This window comes from Danio aesculapii, chromosome 2 (genome assembly GCF_903798145.1).
Source record: "Danio aesculapii chromosome 2, fDanAes4.1, whole genome shotgun sequence".
NCBI classification, from domain to species: Eukaryota; Metazoa; Chordata; class Actinopteri; order Cypriniformes; family Danionidae; genus Danio; species Danio aesculapii.
In genome coordinates this window covers 39,132,728-39,147,824 of record NC_079436.1, presented here as the reverse complement: position 1 = coordinate 39,147,824, position 15,097 = coordinate 39,132,728, and the positions used below count along the sequence as shown (strand labels likewise).

General features: G+C 34.7%; 1 protein-coding gene across 1 annotated transcript in view; it reads right to left on the bottom strand.

Moving 5' to 3' along the window:
• clstn2a (calsyntenin 2a) overlaps nucleotides 1–15,097 on the bottom strand; it is a 449,004-nt gene that overhangs the window by 150,441 nt on the left and 283,466 nt on the right. Inside the window, 1 exon segment of the mRNA XM_056479198.1 lies at nucleotides 13,302–13,497. Within this exon segment, the coding sequence (XP_056335173.1) occupies nucleotides 13,302–13,497 (196 nt within the window).

Genomic DNA, 15,097 nt, shown 5'->3' with positions numbered 1-15,097 from the left:
AGCAAGCAACAGCAAAGTACAATTTCAGAGTTGTTTCAGCCATGTTAGCTTGCTGAGTGCTGTATTTTTGTAATTATTATTTTTTGGTTTTTATAATAATCTACACTATCTCCCTGATTTGAGTTCAACATGTTTACAGAATGCGAAGGTCATTTTATTTGTGTTTACTGTTTGATCTAGAGAAAAATTAGTGTTTTATTTCTGAATATTTAAAAACAAATTTGAATAAATGTTTAACTTAAGTAAGTTAATATCTTTTCAGTCCTTTTTAGCTAACACTCACTGTGTTTTAGCAGTAAGAAGATATGATACAGATCATTGAGCTGAAGCTTGACTACAAAATTAAATTGTAAATCAAATCGAAATCGCAATATCTGACAAAAAAAGAAATCGTAATTAAATATATTCCCCAAATCACACAGCCCTACCACAGATGTAACACGATTGATTTAAACACTCGAAATTCAATGAAAGAGGTGATCATCCCTTTTACATGTTCAAGTGCACAGTGTATCATAAGGCCTTGAGGCAATCAGATATAAAACATAAAATTTATGAGTGTTTTAAGGAAGGTTAAAAGAACGGGGCAATGTGTCTTTATAAAAACAGGAGTTGGGAATAAGGAAAGCATCCATAAAAACCATGCACTAACTACAAAACTGCTGTAAACTAAAATAATACATCTAAGAAATAATAAATGGAACATTATGCAAATGGAACACGTGCAATATAGTTTTTATTTTTACTTATATTCTTAGTTTATATTATATGTGTAATTGTATTTATTGTAAATAATTTTTCTTAAATTCTACTTTTTGTATTAATATTTTATGTTAGGCATCTGAAAGTAACGCAACTTCGATTCTCTGTATGTCCTGTACATGTGGTTGAACTGACAATAAATCTGACTTTGACTTGACTTTTTAAACCAACAAATTAAAGTTATTCACAGATATTCTGTTCATTTTACACCCAAATATTTTTTTTACAATTTCAATGTTTACTTGAAAACAAGGTGGTACTGTAAGCAGAATAGATAGCTTAATTCATCAGCTCGCACATGCATAAAAAAAAAAAAACTCAAAAATTACTCACAAATGAAGCTACATATGCAGTACATCTGCAAATGCAATCACTGCTAGTGATGAATGAATCTTCACAGTCAAAAATAAATTAATATGTAATAAATGAGTTTTAACTACGGTGAAAAATCTGTCAAACTTTGCATTAATGCACACACGCATACAAAACAGCAATGTTGCCTTCATTTTCATTTTAAACATCTCTTTATATATAGCAATGAGTGTGTCATATAGCTACACAAGCTTTTATATTGCTTTTCCACGGTCGAAACCTGTTAAATTCTATTTTATCATACATAAAGCAGGCCTTCTCCAGGTGGCCTTCATTTTGAGATCACTTGACCAACTAATAACCTTTTCTTTTTGTCCTTCAAGGGTTAGCTTGCTGCAAAATGATTCTGTTGTTAATTACTCACCCTCATGTCCTTCCAATACCTTGAGACACAAAATAACATACTACAGTAACTGAGCTTTCTCATCCTTCATAGACAGCAATGGTCCTGAGACACTTTAAGTCCACAAAAGGAACCAAAACTACAAAAGTAGTTAAAAATTCAAAGCTCCAAGAACACTTTTGTGTGGCAAAACTGTGTAAAAATGACTGTTTGCCTTTGTCTTCTCTCATGTGTCAGACACCCTGCATATTCACTACGGACAATACAATATATGGACAATAAATTCTTTGGTGTAAGACACAAAAAATATATTGCCATTAAGCCTTATTAAATGTTTTGGCAATGTTTTTGGTTTCTGTCACTTTAAGCTGTATAGAAGTGTCTTGAAAAATACCTAGTAAAATATTATTTATTGTCATCATGGCTAAGATAAAATAAATAAGTTATTAGAAATGAGTTATTAAAACTAGTATGATTAGAATTGTGTTGGAAAAAATCTTCTCTCCGTTAAACAGACTTCAACTGTACTTATATCTATCTATCTATCTATCTATCTGTCTATCTGTCTATCTATCTATCTATCTATCTATCTATCTATCTATCTATCTATCTATCTATCTATCTATCTATCTATCTATCTATCTATCTATATATATATATATATATACACGCACACACCAATGGTTCTTTAAAAAATGCTCTGGCTCTTTGCTGAAAAAGGTTCCTGACCCCTGTCTTAAGACTGTTGATGTCTATGGAGGATGAGAGAGCTCCTGGATTTCATCTAAAATATCTTAAATTGTTGTTCTGATGCGAAGGAAATTCAGGTGATTGAAACGACATGGGGGTGAGTAATTAATAGGCCCACAGAGAATCTGCATGCTCAGAATTGTGCAGATTTCTGCAGATTTTTAACCCATCATTGATTCTGTTATTTACTTGTGAATGTGTAATGTGTGTAAATGTGTATTTATTCAGTTTTTAAATTAATTTCAGTAATAATATTGACTAATATTAAAATATTTATATGATTTATAAACAATACAGTTTGTAAAGTAATATTTTGTCTCTCTTATATGAAAGACTTTACCAAATAAAGTTTATCTAATTGGATTTGCATTGAAAACATTATATAAAAGTTAAAAAGGTATTACTTTTTATTTCATATATTAAGGTTTTAGCTATGATACTCCCAAAATCATTCCCCATAAATCTGCAAAATTTTAACAAAATTCTGCACAGAAATAGCAAAAAATGTCAGCAGATTCTGTCTGTCCTTAGTGATTAATAAAAAAATTGAATGTAGGTGTGATCTAACCCTTTAAAACAAAACTAACATCCGTCATTAAAATAAACACAAACCTAAAAATAAAACGAACACCCAAACAAAAACCTCCCTAAAAGCTGCATTGTGCTACACACAAAATCTTAAAGAAGTCAAGCTCAGTGCCTGCCTCTCAGTCAAACCAGCCGTGACCTTTCTTTGGTAGAAACATACAGTAAATTCATGTGTTGTTGTGCGTCTTGCTAAATAGAGACATTAAGTTAATGGGACCTGCATTTAGATGATCCCGCTGAGATCTTGTACTTGGCGATCCCTCTTGCGTGCACATTCATTCGCAGCCCTCCACATCGTAGTGTCGAGAGACATTCATCAGAACAACCCAAGCTGTGAAATCAAAAGCAGTTCTTCAAGTCTCTCTCTCACAGCAGTAGGTGCCTGAAGCACGACTCTCTCCTGCACTTCATCAGAGCTGTGTTGCAGCTGCTATTGTAAGAGAGATTGTCGGGCACAAACGAAGCTTCCGGCAACTTTGTAAACATCTTGATGGGTCATCAATGCAGGACTAGGCAGGGTTTGGGTGTGTAGCAGTGTGTGTGCCTTTTTGGTCATCTCATATCCTAAACTGCCGCCAGGGACAGAGAGAGAAAACGAACAAGGGTACGAAAGAACCTGGACTGTACACTAAACTTCACTGTGATTTGAGATTTAAGGCAATGACACACACTTAAAAAAACAAACAAAAAAAAAAAAAACTAAGATACACACCAAGGATGATGGGGATAAAGATAACGGGCAATGCACCGATATGGAAATTTTGGCCAATACTGATAACCCAACAATCTCATGACAGATTGTAATGTTTTTTATCTAGAGGCTAATTTGGAAATGTTTTAGCTAAAATATTAGTTCTTACTATTAGCTTGTTGCAGTAATAATACCTTATTAATACATTGGTTGTGTATTAGTACTTATAAAGTACATTTTCTGCATGATCTAATTCTACATCCCTACCTACAGTAATATACAAACCCAACTACTACTTTAATAACTATTAATGATCAGCAAATTAGGAGTTTATTTAGGCAAAAGTTATAGTTATTGCTTTGTTAATAGCAATAATGGGGTATATGCTCAGAGACTTTTAATTTTCAGACAGCCAGTGTAATAAATGTGGCCAATAAGACACACAATTATTTTGCTTCATTCAACAAATGATACACCATCAACTTCTACTGCCCAGAAAAGACTGGATGTTCAGTGTGTAATCCGATTCCAAGGAATTTACGACACAAAGGAATGGGCTCAGAAATGAACACACAAACCCTGGTTAAACTTTCATAAGGTCCTTGCTTAAGACTTATACTTTTAATGTAAACTTTTATTCTTTCTTTATGTGTAATCAGGTGTTTTGCAACAAGTCTCTTGCTCATGTTTTAATATTGTGATTGTAATACTCCTACAATTAATGTTTAACTCTACCACAGCTAAACAAGATCATAGATGGTTCATGTTTGATGTCCCTGCAAAGCTAATTTAGTGTACTGAACAATTGTTTACATTTTATGTTAATATGTGTGCAACAATTTAAGAAACTTTAGACATTTCTGCATCTGCTTACTCCCAGAATGCCTATGCAAATCACCACGCTTTGGAACAATGACTTAAAGGGCGTACTCACACTATGTACAGTTGCCTTTAACCAGGCCGAAGCACGTTTGTCCCAACTCCCGTCCCCGCCGACAGCCCGAACTCACATTGCATTCGGGTTTGAGCACGCTTATGTCATCGATGATGTGCTGTTCAGTTTAAGAAGCGCTCTGGCTCAGCACAGTGGAGATTTCTTTATATCGTTTTAGTCGTTTGGGATGCAGTGACACGCAGTCAAATATTTCGCCGAACAAATTAGCCACTTTTGACGCTCATAAACAATAATAAAGTCCTCGTGCTGCAGGAATTAGGTGGTTTGCTAAAGGTGCCCTGTTCAAATTAATCTTCAATTCACTTTGAGCTAATTCGCTACACAGCCAACTAAGTTTCTACTACAAAAGTCTCTACTACAAAATTGTTCTTCACTGCCTGTCTGAGATACAGAATAAAGTGGGTCTCAGCCCAAACAAGAAGCACTGCATGAAATTCCATTTTTTCTTGCCATCTCTTTAAAATATGAAAATTTATTTTACCCCAGTATTTTCAATTGATATTTTATGCTAGTCAGCTGATCCTGATGGTGCTAGAGTTTACACGGTCTATCATCTCGTTTTATGCTTGAACAACTAAATTAATGCTTAAGTTTATTTAACTGAATGTATTTAAATTGCATTACGATGTCGATGCTGTAAAATGAACCTCATAAAATTGTCACATAAACCTTTAACTGGAAGTTTACCTTAGGCTGAAAAACACTAGCATATAGCCCATTGTACCATTAATATAAAGTGTGAATGCTAATTTAAATGAATTTATAAAATCTTGTTCATACATGCAAACACAATTTTCCCATATCCCAATGACAGTTGGGTTTGAAAGCAAGCCACTTTTAAAAATTGCACAAAAAAAATCTTGATGATTTTGTATGAATTGTCACTTATCTCACAATACATGAAATACATATGTTTTCTTACGTGACCGGCCTGGATAACTCATAACTCCTTGTATTTGGAAGAAGATGATTGACATTGCCACCATCAACAAGTAGAGCACCCACCGGACAAATTAGAGAGCACGTTTACATATCACATCCAGACTACAACTCCCATAATCCTCAGCTCCTCACACCTGATGTTCATGAAATTTGATTACACACACAAAGCTGAAAGACATCATCACTGATTACATGGATCATATATACACCACTCATACACATATCCAGTGGCTGAAGCAGTGTAAGAAATTGCATACTTCCACACTATATAGTACACTAAAAACAGTATGCAAGCCCAGTAGTATGTAGAAGAACCCGAATGACTTCCTACTTTCAGCGAGATTCTGAAGTGTGCATCAGATGAACGCTACGATATCTCATGATGCACCGCAAGAGAATTCATGAATGCGAATGAAGCGACGCAACTGGTAGGTCACGTAATGATGACAAAATGGCAGATGTAGTACGTACGAGTTCCATTCATACTACTGACATGCATACTGTATAGAACATACTTTACTAACGGCTGAGTAGTACATTTAAATTGACATGCAATACCTAGTAGTTGGTAATTTTGGACGCAGCCTTCACTTGGTGAACGTGGCAGATATATTGTGAGAATAAAAATAAATATCCACATACTTTTTTCAGAGCCCTACTACAAACACAGACCATAAAAAGTATGATGTACAACTGAAATATTTTAAAACCTTAACTAAGGCCCTGTTCACACTAATATGTTTACGTTGGCCTCGTTTACACTAATGCCGTCCACACTACCAGCAGAATCACTGTACTGTTTGTGGTTACAGAAATTAAACATTAACTTATCTTTGCGCTCCGCCAAAACATGTTACCTGAGAACAAGTGATAGATTCAAAAGACCAAAGTTGGGCAATATGTCATTAAATAGAGACCTGGTGAATTTAATATCACGTTTTACAACTAAAGTGACATAAGATCCAGTGGTAGATCCTTGGTGAATTGTCCAATCTGCGCTGCTCTTACCTGGGGTTTTGTGCTCAAAGCACCCGCTGCCTGTCTGGAGGTCAGACATACTTATACACTGCAGTGCATGATAGAGTGTATGTGTGGTCACGTGAAGTGCATTTTCAGTGGTTTAGTGTGGACAGAGAGCTTTTCAGAAATGTTAGATGAAACGCATCAGTGTAAACGAGGCCTAAAGAAACAAGAAAACTTCTATATCGTCCTATTGATCATCTAGCAAAAATACAGCACTTCATATTTTATCATCCAACAATTAATTTTCATATTGATGACATAAGAATAAAGGAATTTAATCTAGATTAGTATGGCCAATGATACCTTTTACGTTTAGCTATTTAGCAGACATTTTCATCTAAAGCGACTTACAATGAAGAAGGGATCAAGCAATTCATTTTAAAGAGACAGTACTTATATTAAGTGCTACTTAGTACAATGTTTCAGGGTGCTTTCACATCTATGGATCGATTGTTTTGTTCTGAAACAGGGATTAAAATTGTTACAATGTTGCACTTTGTTCTTGATGCGGTTCAATTTCACATCGCAATGTTTCTAAATGAACCAAAATAGCTAATTCAAGTCACGTGCGAGTAAACTCTTTTCGCATTGGTCAGGGTTTCAGGGTTTATTTTGTTTCTGGGAGTCCCGCTCAGCAGTCATGCGTCCTTATTTTGATTCATGACTATGAGCAATAAGACATTATAAGTGAAATCCTGTGCTTTAATTTTAAATGTTGATACCCACAGATATTGTCACCAAATATAAATCAGAGGTAAGATTTGTCATACATAGCCGTTGGCTAGAATTATGCATTATAGGCTTTACATTATAAAAAGAAATAATAGATAAACCAAGACAGCTGTTCTGACAATTTTACCAATAAACACCTCTCGTTAATAGTTAACATGCTTTCACTTTCGTTTTTGACATGAAACGCACATTTACCGGTAGCAATGACATTCCGACCTAATCATAATTCTCTCTTCATATACGTGTATATATGTCTATTACATATTTATATTACACAGTGATATAGCCTGGTTTCCCACTACAATCAATCCGCTCGAGAGTTTGTATCAATTGGTCCGAGATCACCTCATTCAGGTGATCTCGGACCGATTGTTTTGGCGCGAATCCAAGGGTTTCACATCTGCCAAACGAACTCCGCTAATTAGGCAAACGAGACAGGTTCCGAAACAAAGTGTGACAGCACCTTCAGATTTTATTTAAAATTATATTTTAAAAATATATATTTAAGTGTTGTTAAACAGATTATATATATTTTTTGGATGCAATAATTCACTGACCATATAAAACAGATAAACAAAAACAAAACAAAAATTAGAAAAAAATCTAATTAACAAAAAGCACCAACACTGAATTAATCAGTTGATTAATCAGCTAATAAAAATGAATTAACTGATTGTGCTGAATTAATCTGTGATTAAGTGTTTTGTTGTCTCACTTCAATCAGTCAACGAGAGTGTGTGTTCATTTCATCACATCAAACTAGCAAACAGCTGGTTCATTATTTTAAAATGTGGCAATTTAAGTTTCAGTGAAATAAGACTGGCAAAATAATATTTCTCCCTCTATAAAAAATGTTCCATAACATAGTTCAAATTATATGCAGAAATAAAATACACTTTCGATCTGCAGATGGTTTGCTGCCTGGATGAGTTGACACTTGTTGCTGAAAATAAGAGTCTGTCTGGCTGCGTAGTGTATTATGAGCAAAGATTGTTTTTTTTTTTTTTTTTTTTTTTCAGCTGACACATAAAAGCAGAACATATTTTAATACAGCAGGCATCAAACACTTGACAACTTTATAAATAGTTACAAAGAAACATTGGGATTTATACACTCAGCAAAAGAGGATCATACACTACTTGACATTCAGGTCATTTCAAAGACAACAAAAATGTGCCTTGTTGCTAGGAGATGCATGACAAATGAAAACAAATGAGTTCCAGATTTAATGTATAAAATGTTTGATATAGTAAAAGTCTGTTTATTACATTTGATTTGTCTTTAGTCCCTAGGCAATATAAAAACCAACCATTTAATTAGAAATAATTGCTGAACATATTTTTCACATAAAATACTATGAATGGGTATGAATGGAACAGTTATAAAATGATTGATAATGGAGTTAATAATAGAGGCTTGGCCTGCAGTTGTAATTTCACTTTTTATCCTTATTTATTTGTTCTTATATACACATTTCAACTGGCAATGCTTAAACTAGAGAGTGTTTTCATTCACAGTGCATGTGTGCCGTAGAGAAAGAACTATAAGCAACAAAGCAAGTCAGTAAATGCAAATATTAATATGTAAACAACTTCTTAAAGTCAACTATTGTATGTCAAAGTTTAGCCATTTAGTACATAATGTCTATCAAATTCATATACAAACTCAACTGTTCCTTGAAACCATTCCTTTATATTTCCCCTCAAAAATGATCTGTGTAATATCTTTACTGAGTTCAGTATCTCCAGACCAGAAAACTAGTGGTCAGATGAAACTCAGACCAGTTAAAACCTACTGTTTGAAATGAATGAAACATACTTATTTATCACGATAAATAAAGTTAGAAAGATGGATAGATAGATAGATAGATAGATAGATAGATAGATAGATAGATAGATAGATAGATAGATAGATAGATAGATAGATAGATAGATAGATAGATAGATAGATAGATAGATAGATAGATAGATAGATAGATAGATAGATAGATAGATAGATAGATAGATAGATAGATAGATAGATAGATAGATAGATAGATAGATAGATAGATGTGTGGATTTGTCGACGGACTAACTAATAATTTATACTTTAGATTATATTTTGGGTCCAAATTTTATTTATATTAATTTCTCTCAAATTGTGTGCTTTTTTGAGAACAGACACTTTGAGTCTCAAGAACACACAGCTTTGCACAAAGAATAATGATCAAGGTTGGGATTTTTGTGAAGTAACTAACTAAATTTCAGTTTTATTTTTACCAAACCCATACCGTTAATTTACAGTTCTGAGGGAACTGGTTGATTTTCACAAGTGTAAAATGTTTGTTGGCTCACAGTTATGTTGAAATACTCCCCCTGAAACTCATTTACAAAATAAATTGATTCCATAAAAGGACCCAAAACCAACGCTCAACATTCTACCAAACCCTACAATAACCCCAAAGGAAAGCCATAATGTTTTAGGCTGAGTAGCTGTCAGCACAGCAGTCGGTTTCCTCATGACTCTTCCACCTCAAAAGCTTCCACAAATGTGCCAAATATTCTGCTTTTAACTTCGATAATGAGATGATGAATTAAACAAATGGATCATTTGCACAGCAGGACCCCAGTCGCTTAATTTGCACAGTCCACATCACAGAGACAGTTGCTCCTCTCACTTGTAGATAACAACTTTTACTAAGTATTTGCTAGTTTTTACCTAAAAAGACTGTACTTCACATGACTTGAACCATCACACCAAATAATATACTACAAAAATAGAGCTGGGCGATAAAACAATAATGATAATTATCACAGTAAGATTTTACCTCGATAAACAATAACAGGTGTTCGATTATATCTATTATGCTTCATAACACAGCTAAATGAGGTTGCTGATTTTTTGCCACAACGGATTTACTGCAGTAACAGTAACTGCACCATGGTTTTGAGATACAGTAGGGTTGGGGCATATGTGCATAAACAGTATTATATCATTTAAGTAGACATGTATTAAAGCATTAATATATTTCTGCATAAGTAGGGGAGAGTGGAGCACAAAGTAACACTTTTGCTTTTGGCCAAATAATGAACAAATGAATGGGCTTAGACAAACCATATAGTTTCTGTGCAGTATTGACAAAAGTGCCAGGAGTAAAAATGTTACTATTTACCCCACCTGTGGCGCAAGTTGTCACAGGCAGAGGGGTAGTTGTAACATGGTTAAAAAGTCAGTTTCACACAGTTAATTTAAATTCAGTTTACTTTAAATAGTATATTTCCACAGTTCTTAACTCATTTGTTTATTCTACATAGCACAGCATGTTTATTTATCTATTGGATAAACACATTTGGATTTATTTGCATTATTAGCAATAAAATATATATATTTTTTAATAAAATTTTTATATAAACAATTCTCAACATTACACTCAAAATTCAAAAATGATTTTGTTAGTTTAGTAGGTGTCCAACAGTGTGTGACACCGTGTTACAACTAGCCCTGCGGTGTTGTGTTTTCCTCAGAACTGGCTAACAGTCACTGTGTGCTTATTACATCTTTTAAAATGGTTCCATCTTTTAGCCTAGAAGACTGTAATCACAAGAATATACACTTTTAGAAAAAAAGGTGCCACAAAGAACCAAACAGAGGGTTTTACAGCGATGCCATAGAAGAACCTGTTTTGGTTTTCATAGAACCTTTCACCAAATGGTTCCTTGAAGAACCTTTTTTCTTTGGTGCTATAAAGAATCTTTATTGGTACTAGAAACAATCATTTTTATTGGTTCTTTAAAGAACCTCTAACTGCTCGACTTTTTGTAGAACAATCTATGAGAATGTTCATGACCCCAACAAAAATCCAGGAAGAAAGAATTAATATTTATTGCAAAAATAATTTGTCCTGTACATGTCAGTCAAATTATATTGAAAATTGAAATTGAATTTTTAATTTTCAATTGAAAAACACAAAATCAGTTAAAAAAAGAAATAGAAATTGATAGTTATGTTATTTCATACAGTATGTCCATGTTAACCATATAAAATTAAATAGAGGTGCAGTGCACCCAAAAAAATTAATTTACTATAACATTCATGTCATTTTAAACCAGTTAAATCCTATGAAATGATACTAATGTAATTTACTGTGGAACTATTTTGTAGTGCAAAGAAACATTTGGGGCCACAAAGAATCTTTTGCGAGTTGAAAAGCACTGTAAAAAATGCAGGGTTCCACATAATTCATTCATGTTATCCCATCACAAATAGATTAAGTTAACTTAACACTTTTAACAAATTTATGTAGATTGAACATAAAAAGTTGTCCCAAATGAAATCTCAAGAACTGTGTTGATTCAACTTATTTTTAGTGAAGACTTAGAGAAACTTGTTCATGCTTTTATCAGCAGCAGGGTGGATTACTGTAATGGCCTCCTCACTGGCCTTCCCAAAAAGACAGTCAGACAGTTGCAGCTCATCCAGAACGCTGCGGCCAGAATTCTGACCAGAACCAGGAAATCAGAGCACATCACACCTGTCCTCAGGTCTTTACACTGGCTCCCAGTTACATTCAGAATAGATTTTAAAGTATCATTACTGGTCTATAAATCACTAAATGGCCTAGAACCTCAATACATTATAGATATGCTCACTTAATACAAAGCTAACAGATCACTCAGATCTTTAGGATCAAATAGATTAGAAATCCCAAGAGTTCAGTCAAAGCAGGGTGAATCGGCTTTCAGCTACTACGCCCCTCGCTGCTGGAATCAGCTTCCAGAAATGATCAGATGTGCTCCAACATTAGGCACGTTCAAATCAAGACTGAAAACACATCTGTTTAGCTGTGCCTTTACTGAATGAGCACTGTGCTACGTCCGACAGATCGAACTACTATGTTTTTCTCTTCTTTTTAATTCTTTTATAACACATTTTATCAGCTTTTATTTTATTTTTACCATTTTTTTTTATTTCTCTTATACTTGTTTCTTTTATTCCTGTTTATGTAAAGCACTTTGAATTGCCACTGTGTATGAAATGTGCTATATAAATAAGCTTGCCTTGCCTAATTTAAATAATTAGTTTGAACAAGCAAAAAAAAAAAAATTTTTGAGTGAGGTTCCATGGATGTTTTTTTTTTTTTAAATAGAAAATACATTTATGTTGCAAAAATGGTTTCCTCTGTGTTTCTCATCCAAATTTTTGCCAAACTTTTAAGATAATTGTCAGGAAGACGTCTACCAACACTGTGGTAAAAAAATCTGAAGCATGAAGCATGGTTAACCCTGAGCAAATACCTTAAAACTATGTTACATTTTAACCTGCGTTACTTAGTGCCCCGCACTCCCCTAGTTGTTGTTCTTCTGCTATAGCATATGCATTTAATGTATTCAAGTAAGTGTTTTGTTATACATTTATCATATTAACCATTTCAACGTGGTAATGAGGTGTTATCTGCTTTCTACCTATATGATTATGATTATCTAAATGTATTATTTTAATGGATGACAGTGTTGCATTTCAATAAAAAAATCTAAACATTTAAATGCAGATTTACATACTGTATGTTATTGTTTTATTTGTCATCTTTACATCTATTGTATTAAATTACATCTGCATTGTGTTCTCAAAGTCCTACAAAATTAACTCATTCCTGTTTCATGATTTGATTTCCACTTACATACATAAATAAATTTTCCTGTTAAGATATTATATATTAAGGCTGACAAAATATTTTAAGCTAACTCAAGATTTATAAATAATATCATACATATAAGCTGCTACAGATTTGTGAAATGTACTTTGTGTTATGTATTTGTGGACATGTTTTTTTATGTTTGAACAGTACTTTACATTAGCTAATGACTGTCTGGTTTCTGTTGAACACAAAAATAGACATTTTAAAGAATGCTGAAAACTGAAAGACATTAACATCCCTAGCAGGGAAAACACTATTGGTAGTCAATGGCTACTGGTTTCCAGCATTATTCATAATATCATATTTTGTGTTCAGAAGAAAGAACTTAAATAAGTTTGATACAAGTGAACAGAGTGTAATAATACAATAATTGTCAGTTTTTGGTAAACTATCCCTTTAAGTCAATTTTAATCTGAATTACAGATATATAGGTCAATCAGCTGACCAAAAACACAAGATTGAGACTCACTTGTGGCTCTTTTTCCAGTCAGCTCCATTTGGACTGGCCCCGCAGTCGTAGGCTTGGATGATGAAGGTGTATTCCTTCTGCTGTTCACAGTCTATGGGGCCCCGGGCCCTCAGCACGCCTTCACCTGATGTCCTGTTCAACACCTCAGCCTCAAACGGCGCCTCCTGCCCATGGATCTTAAACGCACAGATCTCTCCTGGAAGAAACAACAAGACACAGGAGGCAAAATGAGCGGCTGTGAAAACACGCCAATGACTTTCTTTTTTGCGGCTGTATCTCAACAAGCTATCATTGCTATAACTTCCACGCAGCAGGCAGGAACCCCCAACCCTGCAGCAGTAATATAAAGGACACTGTGTGCGTTTAGAACAGAGTCTATTCGTGCTGCGGGAGGAAGAATAACTGTCTGCTCTTGTAATTGCCTCATTGGAGAGCTGGATTCACATTGCGCAAGAGAGCACAGTGCTCAAATACAGTGTTTTGAATGTAGTAATGGCTGTGTGTATTGATAGACTCGCTCTTGTACTCTAGTGGTCTGCCTCACTGCAGAAGAAAATGCTACGAGAACATACAGTTGAAGTCAGAATTATTAGCCCCCCCTGTTTATTTTTTCCCCAATTTCTGTTTAACGGAGAGAAGATTTTTTTCAACACATTTCTAAACACAATAGTTTTAATAACTCATTTCTAATAACTGATTTATTTTATCTTTGCCATGACACAGTAAATAATATTTGACTAGATATTTTTAAGACACTTCTATACGGTTTAAAGTAACATTTAAAGGCTCAACTAGGTTATTTAAGTTAACTAGACAGGATAAGGTAATTAGGCAAGTCATTGTATAACGATGGTTTGTTCTGTAGACTATGGAAAAAACACAAACACACAAACACTGTAATTGCTTTATCAACTTAGCTGGTAAAACTATGGTACGAAATTTGATAAAAAATTCTATCATCACTTTGGTGACACAGTGGCGCAGTAGGCAGTGCTGTCACCTCACAGCAAGAAGGTCGCTGGCTCGAGCCTCGGCTGGGTCAGTTGGCGTTTCTGGGTCTGTTGGCGTTTCTGCTGCATCCGGGTGATCCGGGTGCTCCGGTTTCCCCCACAGTTCAAAGACATGTGGTACAGGTGAATTGGATAGGCTAAATTGTCCGTAGTGTATGTGTGTGAGTGAGTATGGATTTTTCCCAGAGATGGGTTGCAACTGGAAGGGCATCCGCTGCGTAAAACATATGCTGGATAAGTTGGCAGTTCATTCCACTGTGGCGACCCTGGATTAATTAAGGGACTAAGCCAAAAAGAAAATGAATGATGAATGAATGAACTATCATCACAGTGATTATTACTATGACAGTATGTACACTCACAGGCTACTTTATAAGGTACACCTGTCCAACTGTTCATTAGTGCAAATTTCTAATCAGCCAATCACATGGCAGCAACTCAATGCAGGCATGATCAAGACGATCTGCTGCAGTTCAAACCGAGCATCAGAATGGGGAAGAAAGGTGATTTAAGTTACTTTTAACCTGGCATGGTTATTGATGCCAGACGGGCTTGTCTGAGTATTTCAGAAACTGCTGATCTATTGGGGTTTTCATGCACAACCATCTCTAGAGTTTCAAGAGAATGGTCAGAAAAAAAGAAGATATCCAGTGAGTGACAGTTCGGGCTCAAATGCCTTGTTGATGCCAGAGGTCAAAGGAGAATGGCCAGACTGGTCCGAGCTGATAGAAAGGCAACAGTAACTCAAATAACCACTCGTAACAACTGAGGTATGCAGAAGAGCAT